This window comes from Anas platyrhynchos, chromosome 1 (assembly GCF_047663525.1).
Source record: "Anas platyrhynchos isolate ZD024472 breed Pekin duck chromosome 1, IASCAAS_PekinDuck_T2T, whole genome shotgun sequence".
Taxonomy (NCBI): Eukaryota; Metazoa; Chordata; class Aves; order Anseriformes; family Anatidae; genus Anas; species Anas platyrhynchos.
Window position 1 is genome coordinate 192,363,495 of NC_092587.1, and position 25,826 is coordinate 192,389,320.

General features: G+C 38.0%; 2 protein-coding genes across 7 annotated transcripts in view; one reads left to right on the forward strand and one right to left on the reverse strand.

Annotated features, from left to right (window-relative positions):
• The window catches only part of DYNC2H1 (dynein cytoplasmic 2 heavy chain 1), a 164,647-nt gene extending 152,506 nt beyond the window's left edge, over positions 1-12,141 (reverse strand). For 2 of the 5 annotated variants that reach the window (XR_011806518.1, XM_072032742.1), the window contains exons 1-14: positions 11,827-12,141; positions 9,420-9,590; positions 8,302-8,437; positions 7,805-7,923; positions 7,095-7,239; positions 6,066-6,298; positions 5,606-5,740; positions 5,392-5,505; positions 5,103-5,214; positions 4,808-4,932; positions 3,145-3,320; positions 1,813-2,008; positions 1,057-1,152; positions 71-223 (exon numbers count right to left, since the gene is read on the reverse strand). Coding sequence is in view for 4 of the 5 variants with exons in the window: in XM_072032742.1 (XP_071888843.1) it covers positions 71-223; positions 1,057-1,152; positions 1,813-2,008; positions 3,145-3,320; positions 4,808-4,932; positions 5,103-5,214; positions 5,392-5,505; positions 5,606-5,740; positions 6,066-6,298; positions 7,095-7,239; positions 7,805-7,923; positions 8,302-8,437; positions 9,420-9,590; positions 11,827-12,015 (2,100 nt within the window). In the remaining variant the exon portion in view is untranslated. The remainder of the gene's footprint in view (positions 1-70; positions 224-1,056; positions 1,153-1,812; positions 2,009-3,144; positions 3,321-4,807; positions 4,933-5,102; positions 5,215-5,391; positions 5,506-5,605; positions 5,741-6,065; positions 6,299-7,094; positions 7,240-7,804; positions 7,924-8,301; positions 8,438-9,419; positions 9,591-11,826) is intronic. The other 3 variants (XM_038175934.2, XM_038175931.2, XM_072032743.1) reach the window with 2 other exon arrangements.
• A 94-nt stretch (positions 12,142-12,235) lies between these two features.
• DCUN1D5 (defective in cullin neddylation 1 domain containing 5) lies at positions 12,236-25,059 on the forward strand. Of its 2 annotated transcripts, none has more exons than XM_027468103.3 (8): positions 12,236-12,558; positions 15,016-15,107; positions 17,420-17,490; positions 17,856-17,947; positions 23,045-23,153; positions 23,247-23,351; positions 24,000-24,102; positions 24,731-25,059. In XM_027468103.3, the coding sequence occupies exons 1-8, from the start codon at positions 12,467-12,469 to the stop codon at positions 24,784-24,786; spliced, it is 720 nt and encodes a 239-aa protein (XP_027323904.1). In that variant the 5' UTR covers positions 12,236-12,466; the 3' UTR covers positions 24,787-25,059. The 2 variants fall into 2 exon arrangements, with proteins under 2 accessions (XP_027323904.1, XP_071888845.1); XM_072032744.1 differs by lacking the exon at positions 12,236-12,558 and adding an exon at positions 13,439-13,567.
• Positions 25,060-25,826: the final 767 nt, after the last annotated feature.

The following is a 25,826-nucleotide window of genomic DNA, read 5'->3' on the forward strand; positions in this document are numbered from 1 at the left end:
CTCATAAATGTTAAAAAAAGAGTAAAGTAAGTCTAAAAAACACAACTGTAATTTCACCTGGAAAACATACCTTTTCAATGAAGTTTGTGTGCCACTTTCTCAGTTTCCTGTTTTCAGTGGAAAGTCGCTCAGCAGCAGCTTGGAGTTTTTGGATATAAGCTTCCAATTCCCTGGGATTATCCCATGTCATTTGAGCTTCTCCTCCAGGACCAGACTTTGAATGCTTGAAAAACGCATTTATTTATCAGTAAAAATAATATTTCCGCTGTAAAATTCCACTGACTCAAAAGCAAAAATTACAGCTTTGGGGAGCTCCTTTTCATTTGTTTTTTAATCAATATTATATTTTTTTTTTGGTTGGTTGTTTTTTTTTGTTTGTTTGGTTGTTTTTTTTAAAGGTATTTTGCAGTTTACAGTAGAAAATAGTAACACAAAAGCATTTAAAATTCCACAGCTGGACCCATTCCTAAAAGATACAGCACAGAAATCATGCCAGGGAGAAGACTATGTTGTGGCTCAGAACACTTCTGCACAATCACAAGCTTATGGTCTGCACACTAAAAAAATATTGTGAATATTGTGGCACGATCAGCAGCCCAACCAAGGAAAAAGTTTGCAAAACTTTTCCAGAATATTTCTGAACCTACAGTTTGGTCTACACCATTTTGTATGAAATAACCCCAACCCCAAACTTCTGTTCTACCTTCAGAAACAAATGTATTCTGTTTTGCAAAATGGTTCTCAGGAGCATGTTTCCAACAGTTTTTGCAATGCTTTCTCTGGAGACATTTTCTTGCCCAATAGAGTTTGTGGGAATGTTATAATTCTCCAGCCATTTTCACATCACAGAGTGTTGAAAGAGGTTAGAGTGCTTGAAACTGTAATTCATGATTTCAAAAAGAAAGGCCTGCTGATTTCAACAAATGCTAATGAAATGGATGGTGTTGCTTGTATTGGAATACTGTACTTAAAAAGTGCAGTAAAAACACAGAAAAAGCATCACAGAATATGCAGATACCACTGAAATTCCAAATACAAGGAGGGGAATTCTTTCACCTTAATTAACTGTTCAAATGCTAGGGCAGACTGTAACATCATTGGCTTCTGACTCTCAATCATTTGTTGATGAATAGAATTATAAAAATGTGCCACCTGTAAAAATGAACAAATTAAACTTGTAAATAATGTAATCGGTTCTTGTATATCAGTACATTTAACATTCACAGAGTATTTCTGAACATAATGTGAAATTAATGCAACTAAGAAATTAGAATTAACCATAATAGTAAAATGTTCACCAAAATAATGTACATACTCAGTGGTAATGTCATCATATCTTCTTCTAGTGATGAATTCTAATAGCTAAAAAACCCTACTACTTACATGTCTGCAATTATACCTCACCTTAAGTGCAATGGCTTCAGTCTCTAGTTTATTGCAAGTGGAACAATACCACTGTTTTATGCAAACGTAGGCATCTAGTACCATTTCAGATGCCTTCAAGTATCCATGACATCCTGCATGGACACAATAAAAGACCTAAAACCAATTTATTTCCTTATACATTGACAGCTGGACTAACAGGGATATCCTACAACTTGCTTCAGCTGCTGACGCATAGACTGCTAATACCTTTTAAAATGCCTAAGGTTTCCAATTGAACACCTGTCAATGATCCAGATGCATGGGTATCTTGTAGGTGCTGTGCCACCTCTGCCCTAGCTGTGCAAACATCTCAGATATCAATGGCATTTTATTTAAAAATAAAACACAGTATCAATGAATTACCTGTTACTACATTAAATATTATACCTGTTTGAGGATGACCGCCTGCTTATAGAACTTTTGTGCAGTGTTTGCAGCTTGCTGTATTTTAGCTGGTATAGCAAAACCAAGTGCCGACAGCTGACGTACTTCTCTTAGGAGAGTCACCAAACGGTCTGAATAGAGTATGTTTAATGTTCCAAAGACATGATCCAACTCCATTACTGGACTATTAGCTTGGATGCTAAGTCAAAATCAAATTAAGCATATTCATGAACACAATTTGATATTGGTCCTTTCTTAGGTGCACTGTATAATAATCTAATAAACAATTCTAACAAAAAACATCACTATCATTAGATTTTACTCCAATTATTTTTTTGACTACAGTAATGCTTCTACCATCATCCTCCTAGGATTCCTTCATAAACACTTCTGCTTTACTCATTTTTTTCATTTTTTTTTCTTACCTTTCTCTAGTTCACATATCTACTGCATTCCCTTTTACAGTGAGCTACCTCCTTTCTCTTCCTTTCAATTAATCTCTTTACAGAAAGCTAAAAAAATATTTTTAAAAAAATTCTCACAAAAACAAATTTTTATGGTACTAATCAATAATGTCATTTCTATGTACTGCAGTTCTGAATCTGCTAATTTGTTACATGATTTTTTTTTCATAAAATAAAATTTGGCACAGCAGTAACAACACTTGTGTCCAGTGGAACTATGGACAAACCCTCACTTCATTCAAAAGAAGTTTCACAGAATCAGAGAATCATTGGTTTTTCCTAATATCCAACCAAAACCTTCCCTGGCGAGCACTTTGCAATACTTGGATGCAGACAGAAGCTATGTGCCCAATTAAAAAGCAAACAAACAAACAAACAAACAAAAACCAGTAAATTAAAAAAAAAAAAAAAAAAAAAACTATATTTGAATTTCATTATTTTGGTTGATTACAACTTATGAGATTTAAACTGGTTTTCCTACCCTTCTTTCATCTGCTCAATTTAGACCACAGAATTTCTTGTGAATAGCAATTTATTTGTAACTCTACTTGTGTGATCTGTATATCAACAGTTATATTCCTGTCTCATCTGGTTTGTAGACATTTTAACACTATGGATAACATATAGTGACAATAAGCCAAACAAACATACTTCATTCCAGGTGTCAGTAGAAACTGCAAGATTAGCCATTAGCATTGTCCTGTGTGCTTCATCTTAACAACCAACCCTGGCAGAATGATGAAATGATCATGAACTGCTTCTCTTTATTTCTGCATTCATTCAGGAAAATCTGTACTTCTCTAATCAGTCAAACTGCCTACAGTACAGATTTCAGCATTAGCATTATTCAAATGAAAATTTCAATGCTTACCAAAGTCCTGACTTGGGATTTGATAATTCTGACTGGATATCCCTAGACCAGTCATCAAATTGTTCTTGTTCATATACTTTTAACTGTTCCAGAAAAGAATCTGCACTTTGATGAAAACTTTGAAATCCAGACAAGTCAGAGAGGAGAGCTTCTGCAAGCTTGATAGCATTATCCACCTTGAATACAATCACAAAGAAAGGAAACTTAAATGCTATTAAATTAGAAAAGAAGAATCACCACAATATAAATCAGTCCTATAACACATCCTAGTGGGATTCAAAAACAGATTAGAAAAAACAAGTGCATACTGAATTGGGTCCTATGTATTAAAATTCCCATTACAGTAAATTGAAATAGTTGGCTTGAGTAAGATGTCCACCACAAGTGTCTACCACTTGTGGTAGACAGATATCCTGGGGTATCTTGGATATCCTGGGGTATCCCACGTGGTCTTTTGTTCACTTTCCATACAGTTTCAGGTCTCCTATCAAATGACAACACATCGTGTGCTGTATCCTTAAGGTTCGTGCCAATGCTCAAGGGCATTTCAAATAGGATTTCACACCTATGTGTGGACAAATGAATCAAGACCCTAGTCGATTGAATCAGTGAAGGCATGAGAGGAATTCAAAAATTCAGCTCAGCTTAAGGTAGACACACAACTCACACAGATCAGCTGAGTTGCCCTCTGAGATGCTTTAGCAGACCAGGCAGAAGAAATCATTGTGAAACCTGATCTGATGCTTTTCCCGCTGGAGGACGCGCGCGCGCACACACACACAGGCACAAAAAAAGATACTTAAGACCTCCACTTCTGCCACACTCAGCTGAAATGGGCCCTTGAGTTTCTGCAAATCATAGGTGACCCAAAAAAATGTACTAATTGTTATTTGGGAATGGATAACAGCTATTCTCATTCAAATACGTAGTTTTTGTCAATGGCTCTTAAGTTTACAGGAAACATTTTGCTTTTAATCAGCTCACACTTTTCCAAAACAAAGGTCCAGAGTTTCCAACTGAAGTTTTAATACAAATGGATTAAAATAACAGAAGCTAAGACAGAATCAAGTATGTCTTAAACTCATTCTGTGGTAAGAGAACAGAGAATTGCTTGCCATTTACCTCTACTACACAGAAATAAACTGCAGTCCTTAATTTAGCAATGTAAATTCCCTGTCAGACACTGACTCAAAAAAGTATTACCAAGAAATCCCTTTGGTTTCAATGGGACACTGCAGAGGCTAATAATAAATAAGAATTACGATATCAGAATCTAGCTATATGTAAATCTTAAATAGAACTTTAAAATGCAAACTGGAGGATAAAATTTAAAAGTCATCTCCATTCAGAATTTTTTTCTGCTTTGTTTTGTTTTGCCAGAAAACAGCAAGTCATTAAAAAAGGTTTCAGTTTATTATGAAAAGACTGTTTATTATGAAAAGACTGTTTATTGTGTCAGTTAATAAAATTCAACATAGCATATGGCACCACAGATAGGGAATCCCGATTCTATAACTCCGGAAGTCCATGATTTTTTTAATATTATTTTTCTCCACCCTCTCTTACAGCTTTTATCTCCACAATCTCTTATGTATGATTTATGTTCATATAATAACACTATATATAACTAGGAATGAATTCTGTTTGTAATGGAAGCTGTTACCTTCAGCTCCAGCTGCCGCACCCATACAATATTATTGACAACTTCAGAAAGGTTTTTGCCAGACAGAGGTCCAGAAACATCACCAGGAGCACCGTGGCATCGAGTTTCAAAGTCTGTCTGATAATCTAACACGAGAAAAAGATTCATGTTAGACCAGAAACCTAACTGAACAAGCTTAAATGTATTATTATAGTTATAAAAACATAGTAGGTATAATGACATAATTCTAAAGTAAATAAACAGTTATATTATTTGCAAAAATACTGAAGTGGTTGAACAGTTAAACAATTTTTACCTTTGACATAATCTTGAAGTCTTGCTAGCAATGTTTCCCTTTCTAAAAGTAATTCTTTGCTTATATTTGGATGTTTTATCAGTTCCTTGTGTTTCTGAAATGTCTGAAGAAGCTAGAATATGAAGTTAAAACAATGAAAAAAATGAAACATATTCTGATACCATTCTTTATGGCTGTTCATAAATAGTCTTCACCTGTAAGTATTTATCCCTTTACTCAAAACTGACTACTTAAGTACTCAGTAACTTTTTCCCATCAGTAAGTTTTCAGACTGTAAAAATGCCTGTACCTGTTGAGGGCTGTCTTGAATGTCTGAAATAAATTTCTTTAGTTTGCTTGCCACCTTTTTTTCTGCTGGTGCAATAATTCTTTCAAACTGAGAAATTGCTGCTTTCCATAATGGCTAGAAGACAATCAGCATATACATGTTACTTTAGGACTGCTCATCTAAATACTAAAAAGTCACACAGGGAGTATCAATAAATTAAAAATAAGCATTATACCTCTGTGTAAGGATTATAGTGTACAGGATTTAGGCCAGCAAAGGGCTCAAACACCTGGGCAACATGTAAAGCATTTTGTTCTCCAGATGGCAAAAAGAATGTGAGTTTTTCATGTAGTGTTCTAACAGTTAAGACCTATAAAAGAAAATATGATATGTCAACATGCTTTTACATAAAACTTACATTTAAAAGCAAAAAGCACAATCAGCACATGACACCCCTCTACTTTTTACAGAAAGTTTTTGAAAGTTTCAGGCAAGCATTTGAATTACAGAATGCTCACTCTAAAAAGGCTATAAAAAGTGTTTTTACTTTCCTTTTATGACTTTATTTTTATTTCCTTTTAAATAACGGTGCTTAATTCTGTTTAATGAAATAGATAAAAATAAATAACAATAAATAGTAATTATTATTCAATAATAGTAATACATGATAAATAAATAATGAATGTGAATAATACCTCATCAAGACGTTTTCCAAGTTTGACTAAAGATTCAGGGAAATACTTTTCATTTTTCCACTGATGCAGAGTATAACGCTGCCACAGTTGTCCAGTTAAGTACTCACAAGCTGATGCCCATTGCTCGCAAATCAAAATGCCAGCCTTCAGATTTTCTTTAACAAGGTGAAAAGCATCCTCCCATAGGTTCAAAGCTGCTAATTTTCTCTGAACAAATCTACCTAGACAGCTCCCTAGAATGCAAAAATGTATATGAAAACAGTATACAGTTTGTTCAAAATATTTTTATTTAAACTCCACACCAAGTCCCAACAATATTTTTGAAAAACTATTATAAAATTATTATTTAAAACAACACAAATATGTCAGCAACTGTTCACATTGTTTCAGCTTCAACAAATCTCTTAAACATCTCCAAGTTAGTCCAACTGGAGGTTGGCTTGGTGTCAGAAACTGATGGATTTTGAATCTGGAATCCACGCACAAGCATGATCTGTATCAGCAGTGATGGCAGCTGTCTGCCCCCAGCCATCCTGATACAAACAGCCGTCCTCCTCGTGCACACAGAAATCTGACAGCAGATAGAAAGCTCCGCTGTCCTATGTCTGTCCCAGAACACAGGACTGCTGTAATGAGAATGAGGGAAGCAGTCTCTCTGTACGTCCTGCTCTCTTCCATACAAACTAAATTCACTTTCAAATGGGTTTTTATGCAAATAACCATTCTCCTCTAGGAAAAAGATAAGAAGTGAAACAAATCTAATCCACAGGTTCAAAATGTATCAAACTCCACCTTGGTGTTACCTATCGTCCTCCCAGGCATGCCTGAAGGCATCGACCTGAACTGTCTGAATTGCAGGACACCCCAGAGCAAGCAGTATTAACGGATCATAATTACAACAAGCAAGTACTTTAATGCTGGAGGCTATCAACAAAGTCTTTTAGAGGAGAAAAGAGAAAAGTCTCTGCTCCAGGATTCATTTTACTTTTTTTCAAATGTTCATTTAATAAAGACTGCATCAAGCTTTACCTATTACATCCAAGAGATTATGCATGCGTGGCTGTGGATAAGGATCATGTTCCGTTTGTCTCCACACACTGTCAACAGTATCCCTGGTAGTCTCCACTAAATCCACAACTTCAAACAAAGAGAGACTATCCAAGTTACAATAATCCTAGAAAAAAAAATTAATACAATCACTTTGCAACTCATATTGTAGAAACAACGATACTTCATGGAAGCTAGCAATTGCTATGTATCCTTGTTTTATTGCTTAAAAGAATATGGAGGAATCCTCTCAAAAAATGTTAAATATTAACTTTATTCATGTGAGGAATGCATTGATATCTGTAGTGCTATTCAAGCAAGTGCTGTCCACATGCCTAAAATTTTGCACAACAGAGTCAGTTCTTATCCTCTGCGTTTTCAATTTCCCTTTTAACAAATTCATGATTAGCAGGAACAAACTGTAGCATACATTTCCACAGCAGCTCTTAGGATTAAATGGTCAAATCTGTTCCCCATTAATTTATGGCACTCCCCCATATCATTGTCACTAGGAACTACTTACATGTCATTTAAAGTAAAATTTTGCTATAAAATAGCTATATATTCATGTATTTAAAAAAGCATGTACATATACTGATATTCATAAGGACATATACTGATTTCAAAAGGACAGAATTTGTTTTTTTTTAAAGCCTACAAATACATCACTTATTACACAGAAGAAAATATACTTTTGCAATGTCCTCAAATAGGTCTTTAAAATGAGAAGCTCTCTCTTTACTATACAATTTCGTTCCATGCCGAGCACATTCTATCCAGAACTGAAATTCATCTGTTGGTGTGAGTATAGCTGCAAATAAGAACAGAAAATGTTGACATATAAAACACATGAAAGGTAACAAAATATTTACAGGTGGAACATACTTTCTAAAGCAATTTTTTGCCTTCCGATTATGTGATTGCCCTTCGACTTCTGACTCAAACTAAACGTAGTATCAAGTTCATACTTGAAGAGACCAGAGACGATCATCACCAGGCCCAGTCTACTCAGCACAAGCTGAGTCTACTCAACACAAGCTGTTGTATTTCACACTCTGCAGGCACTGGGATCACAAAGACTGGAAATTCAACTTATAAAACACTGATTTACTCCTAATTTAAAATTAATTGATTATAGTAATATAATTTATAAGGTTGATTGTTATAAAAACATAACTGCCAAACAAACCTTGCACGTCATCTTCACTGAACTTTTCTCCCATGCAATTAGGATCTGATCTTCTGAGAACAGTACTCAAACCAGTCTCAAGCTCACTTAGAAGCTTCTGGAGTTTCGGATCAAATGTTTTACTCCATGTCTCATCCTGCAATGAAGATTTCAAAAAATATGACTCACATGACTGAACCATTACTATTTTCCTTCCATTAATCTAAATACACACACACACGTATTAGTGCCAGTTACCCACATGATGGGACACCATAATATTTTTCTTAAGGCCAAGGAAAAACGTTTTCTGCTTTTTACTTCTCAGATCAGAATAATACAGTGTAATTTTTTTAATCACAAATTCATAAGTCAGTTGTTGGATTTATAAAAGGACTTTGAGCATGTTCAGAATTCTTTAATAATTGTCTGTTACGAAGAATGAATTCCAAATCTAATTCTAGACAAGAATCTGCAAATTGCTATAATCAAATATTGAAAGTTGTGTTTTCCTAAAATTACTTTATTAATGTTGTAATGTGCAAGAAATTAAAAACATGCAACTGCTGAAATTCTGCTTGTAAAGATAATGAAATATAGACATGATAATTGTTTTTGACAAAAAAAGTCCACAAAAGAAACATGTTCTTTAATGGAAATGAAGCAAAAGCTTAAGAACATTTTAAAATATCAGATCTATGAAAACTGCAGTTGTACAAACTAATCCAGAGGCCAGGTGTTCACCTATCTGACATTCTGTAGGAATCATACTTTGCGTGATACTGACATACGCATTTTAGATAAAATATAAAACATCTAAAACAGAAAAAATATACAAAATCAGAATTACTGGTGGAAAGGGAGGTAAGGAGCCCTTGTCTCCAAAAACCACAGCACTGTGTATTCCATGTTTCTAGTCTGGCACACGCATATCCAGAACCCTCCTGTTATCCTCAGTGAGATGATATGATAAAGCACCTTCTTTAACTCAGAAATTAGAAATATCTTGCATTATTTAAGAACTTAAAATACTTTATTTTTATAATATAAAATATTTTGTCAGAATAAGTAATACAGACAGTGGAACTCTAATTTTTCAATTTAAATCTATAGACCATTTAAATCAGTATATTGCTCACCTTCAGTAATACTGGTGCAAAAACTTGTCGAACAGCTTGATAAAGGGTGTTAATTGGTGAATCTAGCATAGATGACACAAGGATATTACTGTGAAGATTATCTTCGGTAATTACATCAGGTCGCAGCTTAAAGAATACCAACACATTATTCTTTGAATCGGTAGCTTCAATCTGCAATAATAAAATCAAAAAAAAAAAATTATTTTTCTATAAAACTGTGATTGACTGCATATTACACTAAATTACCATTTACACAAACAATTTACATCAAGAAAAAATGATAAATTACCACATTATTCCATGTGTGTTCTGATAACATTCTGGTAGTACCTGATTTGCACAGAAAATCAAAACTTTTATTACACTCATTCTTGAGTTGACAGGAACCTGATATGTAATTTACAACATTGAATATGTAATGCCTTTTTCATCATAAACCATCCACAAACACCAAAGTTACTTATTCTATTTTGAAAGCTTTGCTTACTGCTTTGTGAGGACAAAACAGAAACTCGCGTGCCTTGAGAAGAATAAATGTGAAGAATGTAAACTTTCTTACTGCATTTTTATACAGCATTACTTTGGAAATAACTTTCTCAGTATTCAATATTGACCTTGTAAGTCTGCAGATACAGAGCTCTACTGTAATTCATTGACTATATAGGGAAAGAGAAAGGCTTGTTCACCAGTAAAATCTGCAGATGTCAGAACTCTTGTTACTTTCACAGTCCTACTTGTGGACAAAATTTTAAACGTTACCTTAAAATCAAGTGCAGAAATTATTTGGGGCAAAGAAGAATCCATGAAACAAAAGAACATTATTAAGGTGATAAAAAAATTAGCAAATGATACAGTAGGTGAAATCCCAAATTCTGTGGAATTGCAAACACTTGTGAACTTTTTTTTTTTTTCTTTTAAAAGAAGTGGAAAGCTAGCAAGAACAGCTTTCAGTTTGACCAGACAGTGCCAGGCTTACCTTCTTATCAGGTCCTTAAATGACTTTTAAGGTCCAACGCCATGTCTTTTCCCCATACTCTACAAACATCATTTGAGTGGGACAACAGTTGAATGTTGTGGCCTCTGTACACACCTGATGTTGTACCTTCCACAGCTGCTGACAGTGGCTTTGTACATTAGACAGTGGCTAAGTAGCACGCTCCAAGCTGTTATACGTACACATCCCCTGCATGAACGTAGTGTGCACTAGACCTCAAAGTCTGAAGAGGTGCTGACACCAGCCATATGCAAGCCACTGGTCCACAGAGCAGTTCACTTGTTACCAACTCCTGACACCACCTGCCACTACACGAGGAAGTGTCACTGAGGCAGCAGCCACCATGGCCCTGCTCTCACCGCAGAATGATGGGACACAGAACTCATCTGGCACCCAGCACAGGTCACTCTGCACGGTGAAGCTCAGGTGCCGCATTTTGGGCTGTGTGTGCTGCATGGGTACTGGCAATGTGGTCTTTCTTCCTGTCACCTACCTGCAGGGTCACCTGCAAACGAGCTGTGCATCAGGCTTCCCCTGGCACCTGCGAGACAACAAGCCATCCCACAGGCCGCCATACGCAGCACCCTAAAACTATCTATCACCCTACAACTGCGCAGCACCAAACAACTGCACATCACCCTACAACCGCACAGCACCCTAAAACTACGCAACGCCTTACAAGTGAGCATCGCCCTACAACTGTGTATCGCCCTACAACTGTACAGCACCCTACAACAATGCAGCACCCTAAAACCACTCGTCGTCTTGAAGCTGCACATTGTCCTACAACTGCACAGCACCCCAAAACTGAGTATCGCCCTAAAACTACCCAGCACACTAAAACTGTGTATCAACCTACCAGTGAGCATTGCATTACAACTGTGCATCACCCTGCAACTATTACCCTAAAACTATGCAGCACCCTAAAGCTAGGCAGCACCCTAAAACTGCTTGTCACCCTAAAACTATGCAGCACCCTAAAGCTAGGCAGCACCCTAAAACTGCTTGTCACCCTACAACTGTGCATTGCCCTACAACTGTGCATCGCCCTTAAACTACCCAGCACCCTAAAACTGTGCATTGCCCTACAACTGTGTATCACCCTAAAACTACCCAGCACCCTAAAACTGTGCATCACCCTATAACTGAATATTACCCTAAAACTACACATCAGTATTACCCTGAACGTTATTACTACCCTAAACATACGCGGTATTACCCTAAAACTATAGAGCACTATAAAACTGCTCGTCACCACACAACGGAGCATCGCCCTACAACCGAGCATCACCCTAAAACTCCGCCTCACCCTAAAACCACGCCGCACCCTACAACCGCTCCTCGCCCCACAGCTGCGCGGCACCACCCCACGCCTCAGAGCCCTCCGCGGGGCGCAGCGGGCGCCGCCGTTACCTTGGTGGCCGCGCTGAGGCCGCCGTCGGAGCGGCGCAGGGCCAGCAGCTCCTGGCTGCCGTCGTCGAGGAAGCCGGCCACCTCGGGGCGGCCGCGGAGGGCGGCGGCGGCGGCGGCGGGCTTGAGGCCGAAGTAGTTGGCGGCGGTGGCGGCGAGGAAGCGCTGCCGGGGGTCTCCCGGCGCCGCCATGTTGCAGGCCGAGCCTGGCGGCGGTTCAGCCGTTGCCAGGCCCCGTTGCTATGGTAACGGCAAATGGCGGCACCGGGCGCCCCGATGCCCCGCACGTTGGGGGCGTGGCCTAGATTAGACCCCGCCCCCTTGGTGCCGTGCCGGGGAGAGGCCGCGAGGCTGAGGGCGGGGCGAAAGGGGAGATGCCCCGCCCCGGCGGTGCCGTCACTTCCTGCCCAGCGGTGGCTGTGTCCGGGCCGCGCACCGTTCCCTCAACGACCGCCGCTCGGTTCCTCGCTCCCGGCCCGTGGGGCCTGCGCGGCCCGGGGGGAGGGAGGGAAGGGGGCAGCAGCAGCAGCAGCGGCGCGGCGCGGGGCTCCTCTCTCCGCACTCGGCCGCCGCAGCGCTGAGCCCGGTGGGGCCCCGGCCGCGGCCCCCGGCAGCGGGGCGGCCCCCGCCCCGAGGCAGGACGATGCCGGTGAAGAAGAAGAGGAAAGCCGCGGCAGGGGCGGGGGCGGCGGCGGCGCAGGACGAGGCCGGCTTCAAGAAGTGTAAACTCGGCAGGTACCGGCGGGGCGGGCCGGGGCGGCCGCTCGTGGCCCTCAGCACGCCTCAAAACAAAATCAAGGCGTTCTTCGTTAATAAATTCCACAGCCCGAAGCATCTCGAAGCTTTTCGTTGATTAAAATGCGTAGGAAGGCCGTTAATATCTGCAGCGTTTTTATTAATATCATGGTAATTGTGGCACTCTACAGATACCTCGAAGGAGGCAGTAGCAAGGTGGGGGTTGGTTTGTTCTTCCACGTGCCTGGTGGCAGGACGAGGGGGAATGGGCTACAGTTACACCGGGGAGATTTAGGTTGGATGTTAGGAAGAACTTCTTTACTGAAAGGGTTGTGAGGCACTGGAACAGGCTGCCCAGGGAGGTGGTGGAGTCACCATCCCTGGAGGTCTTTAAAAGACGTTTAGATGTAGTGCTTAGGGATATGGTTTAGCGGAGGACTTGTTAGTGTTAGGTCAGAGGTTGGACTTGGTGATCTTGAGGTCTCTTCCAATCTAGATGATTCTGTGTTTCTGCACCTGAAATGGCCATTAGCATGATAAAGCATTGGCACGGTGTAGCAGGAGCTTCCAGCAGGGCTTTCCTCAGGAACTGTTGCCTCCTTAATCTATTAGACCTTTCCAAGTATGTCAGTGAAATAGTGGTTACGACAAACATCCTGAGGACATAAGAATACAGAAGACTTACGAAATCAATGCTGTGGGAATGGCTATTGCAAGAAGCTGTGGCGTGTGCCCTTCCTCATAGGTTGACCTTAGAGGTTGAGGTTAGAAGTCCCTAGGCATTTATCTAGTTATGACTGATTACTTTGGGTAACTGTTCCGGAGCTCACTTTTTGCACTTGTTAATGAGCTTGTAGTTTCAGTTTAAGGTTATTCACAGCCAGTGCTTGGTAACCATTCTTGTGTCAACATTATTATGGAATCACTGAGTATTCCAAGTTGAAGCAGATCCCCAGGATCACTGAGTCATCCTATATCTAATCCTTCTTCCTCATGGTTCTGCCTCCATGTGAGTTTGCAGGGAGTGCTTGCTTGCTTTTTTTTTTTTTTTTTTTAAATTAAGCCAAATTCTTCTGGTTTCTAAGAGATTTTCAGTTTCCTTGGCCATCCTAGCCCTTCTCTGCAGCTGTTCCAGTTTCAGTTCATCTTTCTTGACTGTTGCTGACCAGAACTTTATTCAGACTTCTTTTGACTCTACAAAATGTTTTTTGTTTTTTTTTAATAAAAAGCTTTACATGAAAGTAGTAGTCATGGGGCAAAAACTATGAAGTAAATAAGTCTCTTTTAGCTAATAACAAAATATTAAAGATAGAAGCATTTTTAATATAACATTTTTATATAACTATATAATGTTTTTTTAAAATAAAAACTGATTACAGATGGGTATACATGGTTATATACTGGGTGAAAGCATCAAGCAAAAGTATGGCTCTCTTTCTTTCTAGTGACTTGTGTTTTTAATGGCAGTTTAATGGATGGTTGTCTGTAGTACATGTTTAATTGCAGGTTTCAGCACATATGGCTTCATCTTAGAAAGTGTTGCTTTTCCTTCTAGCAAAGCTTAAAACAATACATGGGAAGTGTTAATTTTCACCTCATTCTTAGAAATTTTAGCATGCTGTAAAAGTATGTAATTTGTATTGAGAGGAGAGTATGTTGTAAAGGTGCTGTAACTCCTTACTGAACAAAGATGCTTTCATGAGTCAGTGTTTTACTGGAAGAAATCAGTTATTTTCTCTATTCTTTCAAAGAATAACAACAACAAAAAATCACTTCCTAGGAAAATGGGATTGTATGTCACATAAGGAAAATAATGTGGGGGGTGGGAGCTGCCTTTGCAGAGCAGTTTTGGTCTTTCCATAGATTGCATATTGCTATTCCGGTATGTGTACCAAACAGCTATAGAATTTGGAGATTTAGTTACATGTTTAATGTAAATAAACTGACTGAATTTTCTTTCCAAATTTGGATGCCTAAATATAAATAGCCTGACTTTTATGTATGTCAAACTCTGCAGCTCCTGTTGACCTAAATTGGATCTGTGCATATTCAGCACCCTTGAAGATCATGCTGCTTATTAGAGACCTGACTTTAAATGCCTGTATATATTAATATAAGTAGATAATGGAGCATTTGAATTACTGAGCAGTGATGTTTTAAATATCTGCATGTGGGGATTTTGGCTTAATATCTACAAGGTGACAATATTCTGGCAGTTCAGGAAAAGTAATATTTGCAGTAAGTTGGACTATGAGAAGGTTGCATTTCAGGGTAACTTTCTGTTTCAACAAATGTTGAAATAGGATGACTGACAGTTGTCTCTTAACAAATTCAGCTTTTTATGTATATTGACTTTGTGAAACAGTTTACCTAGTTTGAACTAATAATAAACACTTAGAATTTAATTTTATTTCCCATTTCTCAAGATAACACTTATTACCCTTGTGTTTCTCTAAGCTATTGCAGATCACAAGCCCCTGGTAAAGTAATGAGTGGAGAGGAACACTTTTCAAGCAAGAAGTGCCTAGCTTGGTTTTATGAATATGCAGGTAATAACATAGTGTATTGGTAATTAAACTGATACGGCTTTGTCTAAAACGAATTAACACAACATATTATTTGCACTTTTGTGCTCATGTAGGCCCAAAAGGTATGTCCATATTCAATTCCTTATAAAATGCACTTAAATTGTTAGTAAAAGCTATAGTAATTCTCAGTATTTGTTTTTCTATATTTTTTTTCTTCTTTCCTCTGTGCTTTATAATTTCCTATGGTGTTTTTCAAAATGAAATAACTGGTATTACACTTGAACTGAATGATTCTGCTTCTGATTTTAAAAGGACAATGAGAGAGTTGGGGCATAAGTTGCCTTCAGTAAACATCCAGTGTATACTGCAGTTTACTTACTAAACTGTTACTCCATTTAACTATATGCTTAGAAATTCTAGATCTGTGAACTGTTAAGAGTTTCTTGTCTAGTCACTAGTTGAAGTTCACCATACCTAATTGGAGGCTAAAACTCATTATTGACCAGTTCTTAGTATGAAATGATTTATCTGCCAGGAATTAGTTTAGATATGTGAATCGGAACTGATACCTTGCTGGCAGTCTTTCCAGTGTAATGAACTACTGCTGGTTCTAGTAATCTGCTTTCTAATTTGCATTTGAGGTATGCTCTTTTGGAATCAGTCCTTCCTAGGAAAACTTTCCTTTCTGTTTTGTTGATTTTCTTCATTTAAAGTTTGTAGGTATTGAGTTACCTGCACATAGTTTTTAATGCCTATAAATATTCTCGTTGAATTAAGAACTGAGTATACAAAATTATACATATGACATATTTAGATTATCAATTAACTAACATTTTTAGCATAAAATGGGTTTCTAGTGAAATTATACAGTTAAATATATATATTTCCATATACTCAGCAAGTAGAGAAATCAAATCTTTGTATTGAGTGTACCTCTGTGTGTACATACAGTGCATAATGTCTGAATTGTATACATGATTTCTGTGCCAGAAAACTGATTCATATTTTGACGTCCTTACCAGAGAACTCCTCTGTGTGTGTAATAATTCATAAGTACGTCATACCTTAAACTTGCAGGCTGTTTAACATGTTCTATATAAGGGCTTTATTAGCTAGGTTAAAAAAAAGTTGTGCAATGTTTCTGAAGAGGTAAGGGTTCGTGATCTTAAATGTCAGTTGTTTTATTTTCCTGCAATACTAGTCATTCTCAATAACTTTTTATTTAGCATGTTCTTATCTTGTAGTGAATTATTATTCCAAGTATATTGTCCAAACTCCTGAAGAGTTCTGCTTAGAGTAACAGCAGATGCAGATGAAGGGGAGACAGATATCAAGTTTAAAAAATAAAATAAAATAGGGTTTTCTGTTAAGTAGCAACATTTGCCAAAAGTATCACAAAATGGTATTTTGGTGTGGAACATATAGCCTTTAACTTTTACATGGGTTCGTATTCACTAAAACCATGTTAACATAATGATCCAAAATATATCAAAATAGAATGTCAGCAAACCTTTTGATAATACTTGGATGCTGAGCAGGAGTCATTTTGCAACAGGCTTAACAGAACTAACTGAAACAAGAGGGATTCAGAGATAAAACTGAATTGTACACCATGTCCGTATGTGCTCTTTAAATATGCTGTATCACTGCTTTTTGGAAGTATTCTCTGTATTAAAAGGGAAAAGTGACAGCATTCTAACTGTTGTGGCCCCAGTCAAGGTAATTTCAATATAGTCAAGATTTTTTCTGCTTTATACGTGGTTAAGATGCATAGCATTTTTCAGATTTACTCCTCTCCCTATATAATTTAGCATCATAAAGAATTTAACATAATTATTGTTAGATTCATCCTCTGCTGTGTTAATGTAAACCTATAATGCTAACACTGTTGAAAGCGTAATATCCGTATCAGTAACTCAGACAGAAATAGAGGTTTTTGTTGTTGTCAGTATAACTATTTGAAGAATGTTATTTTTAGAGCAGAGATACTCACTGAGTTTTGCTGTGTCAATGTGAAGCTCACTGGAGGCTTATGAAAACTCACATAAGCAAAATGTTTGCTGTTCTAGGGAGGTAGTTCACAACAGTTCTATTTCAGTTTTCCTTATAGTCCATATTGTTATTTCATAGGTAATGTACTCACCTCCAAGTCGTAGATGACGTAATGGTTCTAACGCAATAGTTACTTCATAGAATAATTAATTGTTTTTACAGATAGCTTATATGAAATGTAGTTTAATTCTTGTGTGTAACCTTTGCAATGATGCAATTCAAATGTTACTTGCATTTCATTGAATGTTACTTATATTTGTCTGGTTCCTTTTGTTTTGAAGGTCCTGATGAAGTTGTGGGGCCTGAAGGAATGGAAAAGTTTTGTGAAGACATCGGTGTTGAGCCTGAAAATGTATGTTTCTACGATACTAGCAACCCTTTAAAAGGAGTTACTGCATTAGTAGATTTAGTTCTGTATACAAATCTTAACTTCATTAAGCAAAGCGTCATGTATCTGCGTTCAGGAGTTGTTCTAAGATTTTGTCTGAATACATCAATTATGTGCAGCTGTTGTTTGTTTATTTTATTGTAGCAGCACTTTCATCTTCAGAAAAATTTAAATTTAAGGGCATGATTGCACATGGCTGAATTATTAATTTATTACTAGCAAGTAAAGTGCAAGCATGTACAATTGCTGGAGTGTTTAAATGCTTGGAATTTTCTTCATTGGCGTCTAGAAATCAGTCTTACATATTAACTCATTTTTTTCCCCTCCAGATTATTATGTTGGTTTTAGCCTGGAAGCTAGAGGCTGAAAGCATGGGGTTCTTTACCAAGGAAGAATGGTTAAAGGGGATGACTTCGTTACAGTAAGTGGTTTTGGCTTTTTTGCATGTGTGTGTTCAATTTTTCTTTGTAGCTTAATGATTCTTGCCCTCAGTCTTGTGTACATTGGCAATAAGACACAGAACCTCTTGGTTTGGGGTCCGGTCTCAGTCACCAACTGGAAATAACTGGTGTGTTTCATCAGATTGTGAATCCAATGCATTCACTCAAGAGTTTTGTCTAATGTTAATTAAATCAGGCTTTGGCGACATCTTATTAGGAAAAGGTATGTCACAATACCAGGCTGGTTATCAGACACATGTAAGCAGATCTGGATATGTCCGTGAACATCTCAGCATTGGTATTCTGAGAAGTTTGTTACCGATTTCCAAGCTGTATAGATAAGGACTGTTGATGATAATCTTTGATCATTACTGTTATTTATTAGATACAGGTCAGAAGCAATGCTTAATACATAGGTAAAATAACACTTTTGGTTTATAAATACACTCCTCACATCATTCAGTGAGTAGGAATTCTTGGTGAGATAATGTTCTGGCTAAAGAGCATGATTAATGAAACTGATCTGCTTTGGTGAGGCTTGGTTCAGCCATCACATTTTGTCTGTTTTTCATGAAACTTATGATACACAAGTGGTTTTAAGGGTGACTTGTTATGATACTGCATTCAAGTAAACTTGGATGCATGAATTTTTGGATGCAGTGTGTAAATGGATATGATTGAGTCACTTCTCTGAAGTACTTAGTTTTTCACCCAACTAGAAGGCTTCAAAAGTCAGACAGGCTAGCAAGAAGGTAAGCACAAAAATGCATGAAGTCTGGCAGCTCTTCAGAGCCAATATTGTAGATTGTATTTCTATCTAATAATCTGCCGTAGCTAGGAATATTCATTTCAAGACAGAGCTTGTCATGCTTCACATTTAATGTGTTTAAGTGAGAAAATGCAGTACTGATGTGCGCTCTTACATAAACGGACATGTAATCAGAGCAACTGCTAAGCCTAAACAGTTACTCGGGGGAGCAAAACAATACAGGTTGTGCTAGTCATAGGTTTGTAGACTAAGCATCTGGATAAAGCTGTGACCTTCATATGAGGGAACTGAAGACTGAGTATCTTAAAAAGAGCATAAATATGTAGGCTTGAATCGTTTAATATTGTATGGGGGGGAAGGGGAGGGAATCTATTTTCCTGTGATAGATTTGACAAATCTTTTCAGAGAGAAGGATTTATGCTTAAAGCAGTAGAGTATTATTACATTCTTGCACAGCATTGTTTCAGTTTTGCCTGAAGAAATGACATTAGAATGCATTAAAAGCCCCGTGTGTGTTCTAAGTCTGACTTATATTACAGAATCCTTATTCTAAAACACATGGAATTCCGCATAATGCAAGTGCATGAACAGTGCTGGATGGAATTCAGTTCCAGATTAACAAGTGTGGTTTGTATGCAAGAGCTGGATTTCTTAAGCTCTTTTTGCAGACTTTGGAGATCCAGTCAGTGTAGCAGAGCCTAGGGAGGTATTCAGTGTATGCTAAGGCCTAGTGACTGGTCACCCAAATTGCTTTTAAGGGTTTCTTCACTAGAGCTCTGTGAATGGCAACACCTAAATCTGAAGTCTTACCTACGTTTAGATGCCAACATTGGGTGCCTGAATCTTAGTGACCACCAAAATTCGTGTTTTTTAACCTGTAGCTTTCTGATATGCTGATGAGACTTCCACTTCAGAGAGTAGGAAAAATAAGTATGTGATATACCATCAAAAATGAAGGTGGCTCAAGCAGTAAATGGCAGCTTATTAGACTTGAGTACATCAGTGAGGATTCTAGTGTGTTGTGTTGGTAGCACTGTCCTGTACATATATATGAGAACTGGTTGTCTCAAACTCTTCTGAGAGAAACTCTTCTGAGAGAAGTCAACGGGCAGTGGGAGGGGGGTGCACAGCGTAGGAAAGCCAGGTTTATAATTTGTCTGTTTGCAATTATTAGTAAAAACTTACCTGGGTTGTTTTTTTTCTTGAAAACCTAATACCAGCTCATTTTTGGCTTTTGAATTTTTGTAGCTATTGCCTTTTTCTTTGTTGCTGTGCTAACGCAAAGCATCATGTAAATACTTACTTAGTGTATGCTTTAGTCTGATTTCTGGTCTCCAGACCTATAGATCAGTTTACATAACAAAATTTTGGCATTGTCAGGACATGGGGGGAAAAAATGCACCCTTGCTCTTTAAGATGATACTTCCTTGGGCTTCTCTGTGCTTCAGTTACTATGTAAAACCTAAATTTCAGAAGATCCTGTGTCAGAACATGAAGAACAGATAGGCAAGATGATTCGTTAATTCCTTTCCTCTCCTAGGAGGGCTGAATGTCTTTCAGGGAGAGAGGGGGAATGGCTTGTAGACTAATAGACCGTTCAAACTACTTATACATTACCATTACTAGATGCTTTTAGTTTAATGATTGCATTCCTCTTAATTTTTCTTCCTAATTGAACAAAAGACAAGTATGTGTGAATAAATGTGGGAATATTTGAGTAGGAGATTCTCTACCTTTACTCTGCCCATGTCAGCTATGCCTCAGATGAGCTCTCTACCTCAATAGAAGCGAAAATAGGACTGCTTTGTGATGCTAATTTAAGTTCTGTGTTATAAATACTATATAGGGGTGTGAAGAGAATACGGTAAGCTAGTGTCATTGTGTTGTTCTTGAGGTGGCTTTTAATGCCGTTTTCCATCAAAGCAAGTTTGAGAACTCATGTATTTTTCATGTCTCTGTACATTAGTTTGCTGTCACTTTACTTATGCTAAGTAAAAGGCCGTTGTGGCTTTTTTTAAGTTATGAATATGATTCTGGGTGATCTCGGTCATCTTGTTCATGGTGCAGCCACCCAAATTGCTGTATAAAAAAAAAAAAAAGATAGACTATTCCTTAGTGCACTGGTGTAAAGAAAATCACTGCCTGGGTGTGGGAGTGCCTTAAGTGGCTTTAAGAGATTTGTCCTGAGAGTAGTGCATGTCTGAATATGATCAGTTTAACTGATCAGCTTTAAATAGGTTGACAACAGCTCAAGAGTCTTGAGACATGGTAATTAGCACACTTTCACACTAATTATGTCAAGAAAATCATTTGTTATAACACATATTACCAGTAGTACAGTAGACAGTAAGTTTTACTTACAGGTCTCCTGCCTCTCGACACCCCCTTACAAGGAAGTTGTAGACTGCGATGAGGTCTCCCCTCAGCCTCCTCTTCTCCAGGCTGAACAGGCCCAGTGCCCTCAGCCGTTCCTCGTACGTCTTCCCCTCCAGGCCTTTCACCATCTTCGTAGCCCTCCTCTGGACACTCTCCAACAGTTTCATGTCCTTTTTATACTGTGGTGCCCAGAACTGCACACAGTACTCGAGGTGAGGCCGCACCAGCGCAGAGTAGAGCGGGACAATCACCTCCCTTGACCTACTAGCGATGCCGTGCTTGATGCACCCCAGGACACGGTTGGCCCTCCTGGCTGCCAGGGCACACTGCTGGCTCATATTCAACTTGCTGTCTACCACGACCCCCAGATCCCTCTCTTCTAGGCTGCTCTCCAGCGTCTCATCGCCCAGTCTGTACATGCAGCCAGGGTTTCCCCGTCCCAGGTGCAGGACCCGGCACTTGCTCGTATTGAACTTCATGTGGTTGGTGATCGCCCAGCTCTCCAACCTATCCAGATCCCTCTGCAAGGCCTTTCCACCCTCGTTTGAGTTGAAGACAGGGAAAATGCCTTCAATTTTACCTAAGTTTTTTTTTTGAACTGTTCTTAATTTAATATATTCTTATTGTAAAATGTTAGCTCTTGTCATTTAACTAGGCAGCCTAATTAGCTAATAGCCTTATTTATTTAACACTGACCTTAGTTTGGACTTAGTGCTGCTAGAGTCAATAACAAAAAGGCCCCACCAGCTCAAATTGCTAAACACTCTCCTTGCAGCTCTTCTGATAGAGACAGCCATAGGTGCATGCACAGGCTAGCAGAACTGAGGAGCAGGAAGCACAGCAGAAGTGCAACATCTTAGCAATGTGCTGCAGTACTCCTGAAGTGCCCTTGGCTGTGGGTTTGTGTTGCAAGTCCAGAAGGAGCTGTGAAAGATGCAGTGTTCTCAGAGAGGCAAGCTGCCAGCAGAGGGACATGTGCACCAAAGTAAATACATAGGCATGTTTGCATCTCCCCTGTGTTACTGAAAGCATTGTTTCTGTCACACAGGACAAGGTGGAAGTTAATTTTTTTTACTCAAAGCATCCATTATCTTATAAAAATAAAATGTGGTCATAGTATAATACCTCTTCTTTTGAGTGAGCCTTTCCTGGAGGATTTACATGTGTAAGTTATGTTCTCCAGTGCCAGTGTTGGTGAAGTTAACAGGTTTTTTTTTTATTTGGAAACAGAAGTCATTGCTAAATAAAAATACGTGAAGACCTTTATTTCTGGGATTAGAAATAATTTCTGGGCCCAAAAAGGGCAATATTTTGGCAAAGGATTTTCATGCCAACTAGCAGACCTGTAAATTGTAGTACAACCGTGAGTTTTCTGTTGAATAGCTACTGGCTAGTCCAGGTGATAGGCTTATCAGAGCTTGAATTTATCAGTCATAAACCACTCACAGACCTCTAAGTTTTTGCAGAGTGCTTCCTCAGTCCACCAGGCATAAACATGCACAGATTTGAAGTGTTTTCTACTGTTTTTTTCAGAGAAATATGACAGGAAATCCAGCTATAAATAAGGATTTTGTGTATCACCTTAATGTACATTGAATATTCTTGTCTGCAAACTTTCAAAATGATTAAAAGATAAAATAGTTCTGGATATTAATATAAACTGCAGAGTATGGCATAGAAAGACTATTTGAGAAGTAAAGTTGAGACTGTATCATGATGCTGATAAATTATTTTTTAAACTTGCTTATAGTATTGAACCACAGCATTCATCGTGTCAGTAAAATACTGAACATGTTCAGCGTTCCAGTCACTTTCAAGGTATTACTACTGTAAGCCTGATGATTGTATTTTGGTGATTTTAATTGATTTACACTTTCTGGAATGGTTGAAATGTTTTGCTTTGAAATTCTAACACATTTTTCTTTATTTTAAGGTGTGACTGTACAGAAAAGTTACAGAGTAAATTTGATTTCTTGCGGTCACAGTTGAATGACATTTCATCGTTTAAGAATATCTACAGATATGCCTTTGATTTTGCAAGGGTAAGACTACTGGAATGTTAAAGAACTTCTAATTTAAATTACTTAATGAACTTGTACTTCAGTGTTTTTTGTGCTTTCTTTATTTGACCTTAGGATAAAGACCAGCGAAGTCTTGATATTGATACTGCAAAATCCATGTTAGCTCTTTTGCTTGGAAGAACTTGGCCACTGTTTTCAGTATTTTATCAATACCTGGAGGTACACATTTCCTTGACTTTTTTGGATGATGGCATGCTTGTTGACCTGTTTGTCAACAGGTCTACACCTGTGACTGTGACTACACCTGTGCTGAACTTAAAGTTTGCTTTTTGTGTGATATGTAGGTGACTAAAGCTGTGGGTAGCTCTGGAAGATTTTGCTCAGCAATAAGCAACTTGGTAGTGTGGATGTGCATACATTGAGGAGCATGCTTGGCTTGATACTATTCCCTGGCTTCAAATCAATATTAACATTGGAAAGTGTGTGTCTTTATGACCATGCTATATGTACTCTGGAGATTTCTGTAGTTATTCATTCTAGAAATGTCTTCACTAAGTACACCCTACTTCAGGGCAAAATGGCAATCTGCCAATTTTTAAAGCATCAGAGCACTGAATCGATTTCCTGGTATTTCAATCTTGCTCAGATCTTCTTTTGAGAACCTATTTTATGTTGTTCTAGAACTACCAAATATGTACTGTGTAGTGAAAAGGTTGGACAAACAAGGGAATAGTAGCCATTGTCATCCACTGAATTGTCTATTAGGAACTGACAGAAAACAAAATGAGAGAAGCTAGAAATAATATACAGTATTGTCAGATGTCATTTGACACTTTCAGTTTTGTAAAATTAAATTGTTTTCCCTAGCAATCGAAGTATAGAGTTATGAACAAGGATCAGTGGTACAACGTGCTAGAGTTCAGCAGAACTGTCCATGCAGATCTTAGCAATTACGATGAAGATGGTGCATGTAAGTATTAATAACTTTGTTCATTCAACTGTTATTTTTAGTATTTTCAGTTGGCATGTAACATGAGTACATTCAATTCCTGTAACGGAAACAATATTGTAAGATATAAAATAATGCTTCAACAATACATAGAGAAACTGTCCTAATAATCACATGCTTTCAAACTGCAGATATTAATTTTGCTCATAGGGCAGTGGCAGAGTGCACTTGTATCCAGTTCAAAGATCTAGTGTAGAGACTTGCTAGGTGAAACTGTAGACTTGGAAACAAAACTATAAACATCAACTTGTATTTTGCTATATATGTATTAAATTCTTGTTAAATTATAAAGTCCTCTAGCTACTAATATGTGACAAATGACTTATGAGGATGAATCTCCACTTAGCTGATAGTCAGTCCTACTATGACTGAATTGCTTTAGGCGTCCCATTGTGTTCTTTGTTTTTAATTATGTGCAATTCTGAAATTTGGACGACAGTGATTGCAGGCGTATTTGAGTCTTCGTAAGTATTTAGCTATAGTGGTTGACATGGATGTTACCTAGACTAATGGTTTTAACTATCATACATTAAGAGGAAATGTTTGAAAGACACTGGTAAATATAACACCAGGTTTTGTCTATTTGCAGGGCCTGTGCTTCTGGATGAATTTGTTGAATGGCAAAAAGTTCGTCAAGCGTCATAGCAAGAATTTAAAAGAAAATGCAAGTTTTTTGGTGCCCGCCTGTACACAAACTAATGAGAAAAAAGGATTGCATTTTCATTCTTATGAAAGACTTTACAGTAATTTTTTTCCTTTTTTAAGGAAGTTTTCTTGTTACATGTGATATGGGCATTGAACAACACCTCTTCTGAGACTGAAAGCTGGAGTTCTTGTTTTAAGTCTTATGTTTATAGCATTTATTTCAGAACAATAAAATTGGTGACAAAGGCCTAAAAGTGAAGAATGTCCCTTGAATGTGAGTGTGGTGTCTATTTTTAAAACCAAATCTTTAAGATTATTTTTCTCGGAAGTGCCCTTTGCTATGGATTGTTGAGACCTTAAAAATGCTTAACTGGCACTGTTGCTTGCTGATTGGTATGATTGTCTTGTGCAACAAATGTTAGAAAGAATGACTAATTATTTGAGCCCTGGGTGGGGGTGTGCTGTATATTAAGTATTGGTCATGGGTTGTACCACAACTTTCAGCTCCTTGTGGAGATAAAGGCCTTAAACTCTTTTGTTTTGTTCAGTACCCACCCAGTGGCATGGCGTTCAACAGCAGACACTTTTTAAGCAGAAAGGTGTAGGGCATATGGCTCTACAAGCAGAACAGCTGAAAACAAGTTGCCTGTACTTCAAATGACAAAGAGGTACTCTGTGGTACAGAAAAGCAGCTTCAAATTTTTACTGCAGTTTAGACTTCGGATTGCTTTGTATAAGAAGTGCAATTTATATTTTAAAAGGGAAATCTGGAAAGACTTGGCTTCAGGCTTTGCTTCTTACGTGTTTTAGACCGGAAGCATTCACAGCATGACTTTTTTTTTTTATCTCCCTGGAAGTTTTTCCATGATGTAAGAGACTATTAAATCATCCAATTTTGACCTGTATATAACAGGCTAGTAACTTTTACCCTGTTATTCATGTACTGAGTCCAATAACTATTGTGATTGCCCCTTTTAGGCACTCAGTATTTGTGGTAACCTTTAAATACAGTTGAAGTTTGTCACTTAACCTTTCTGCAC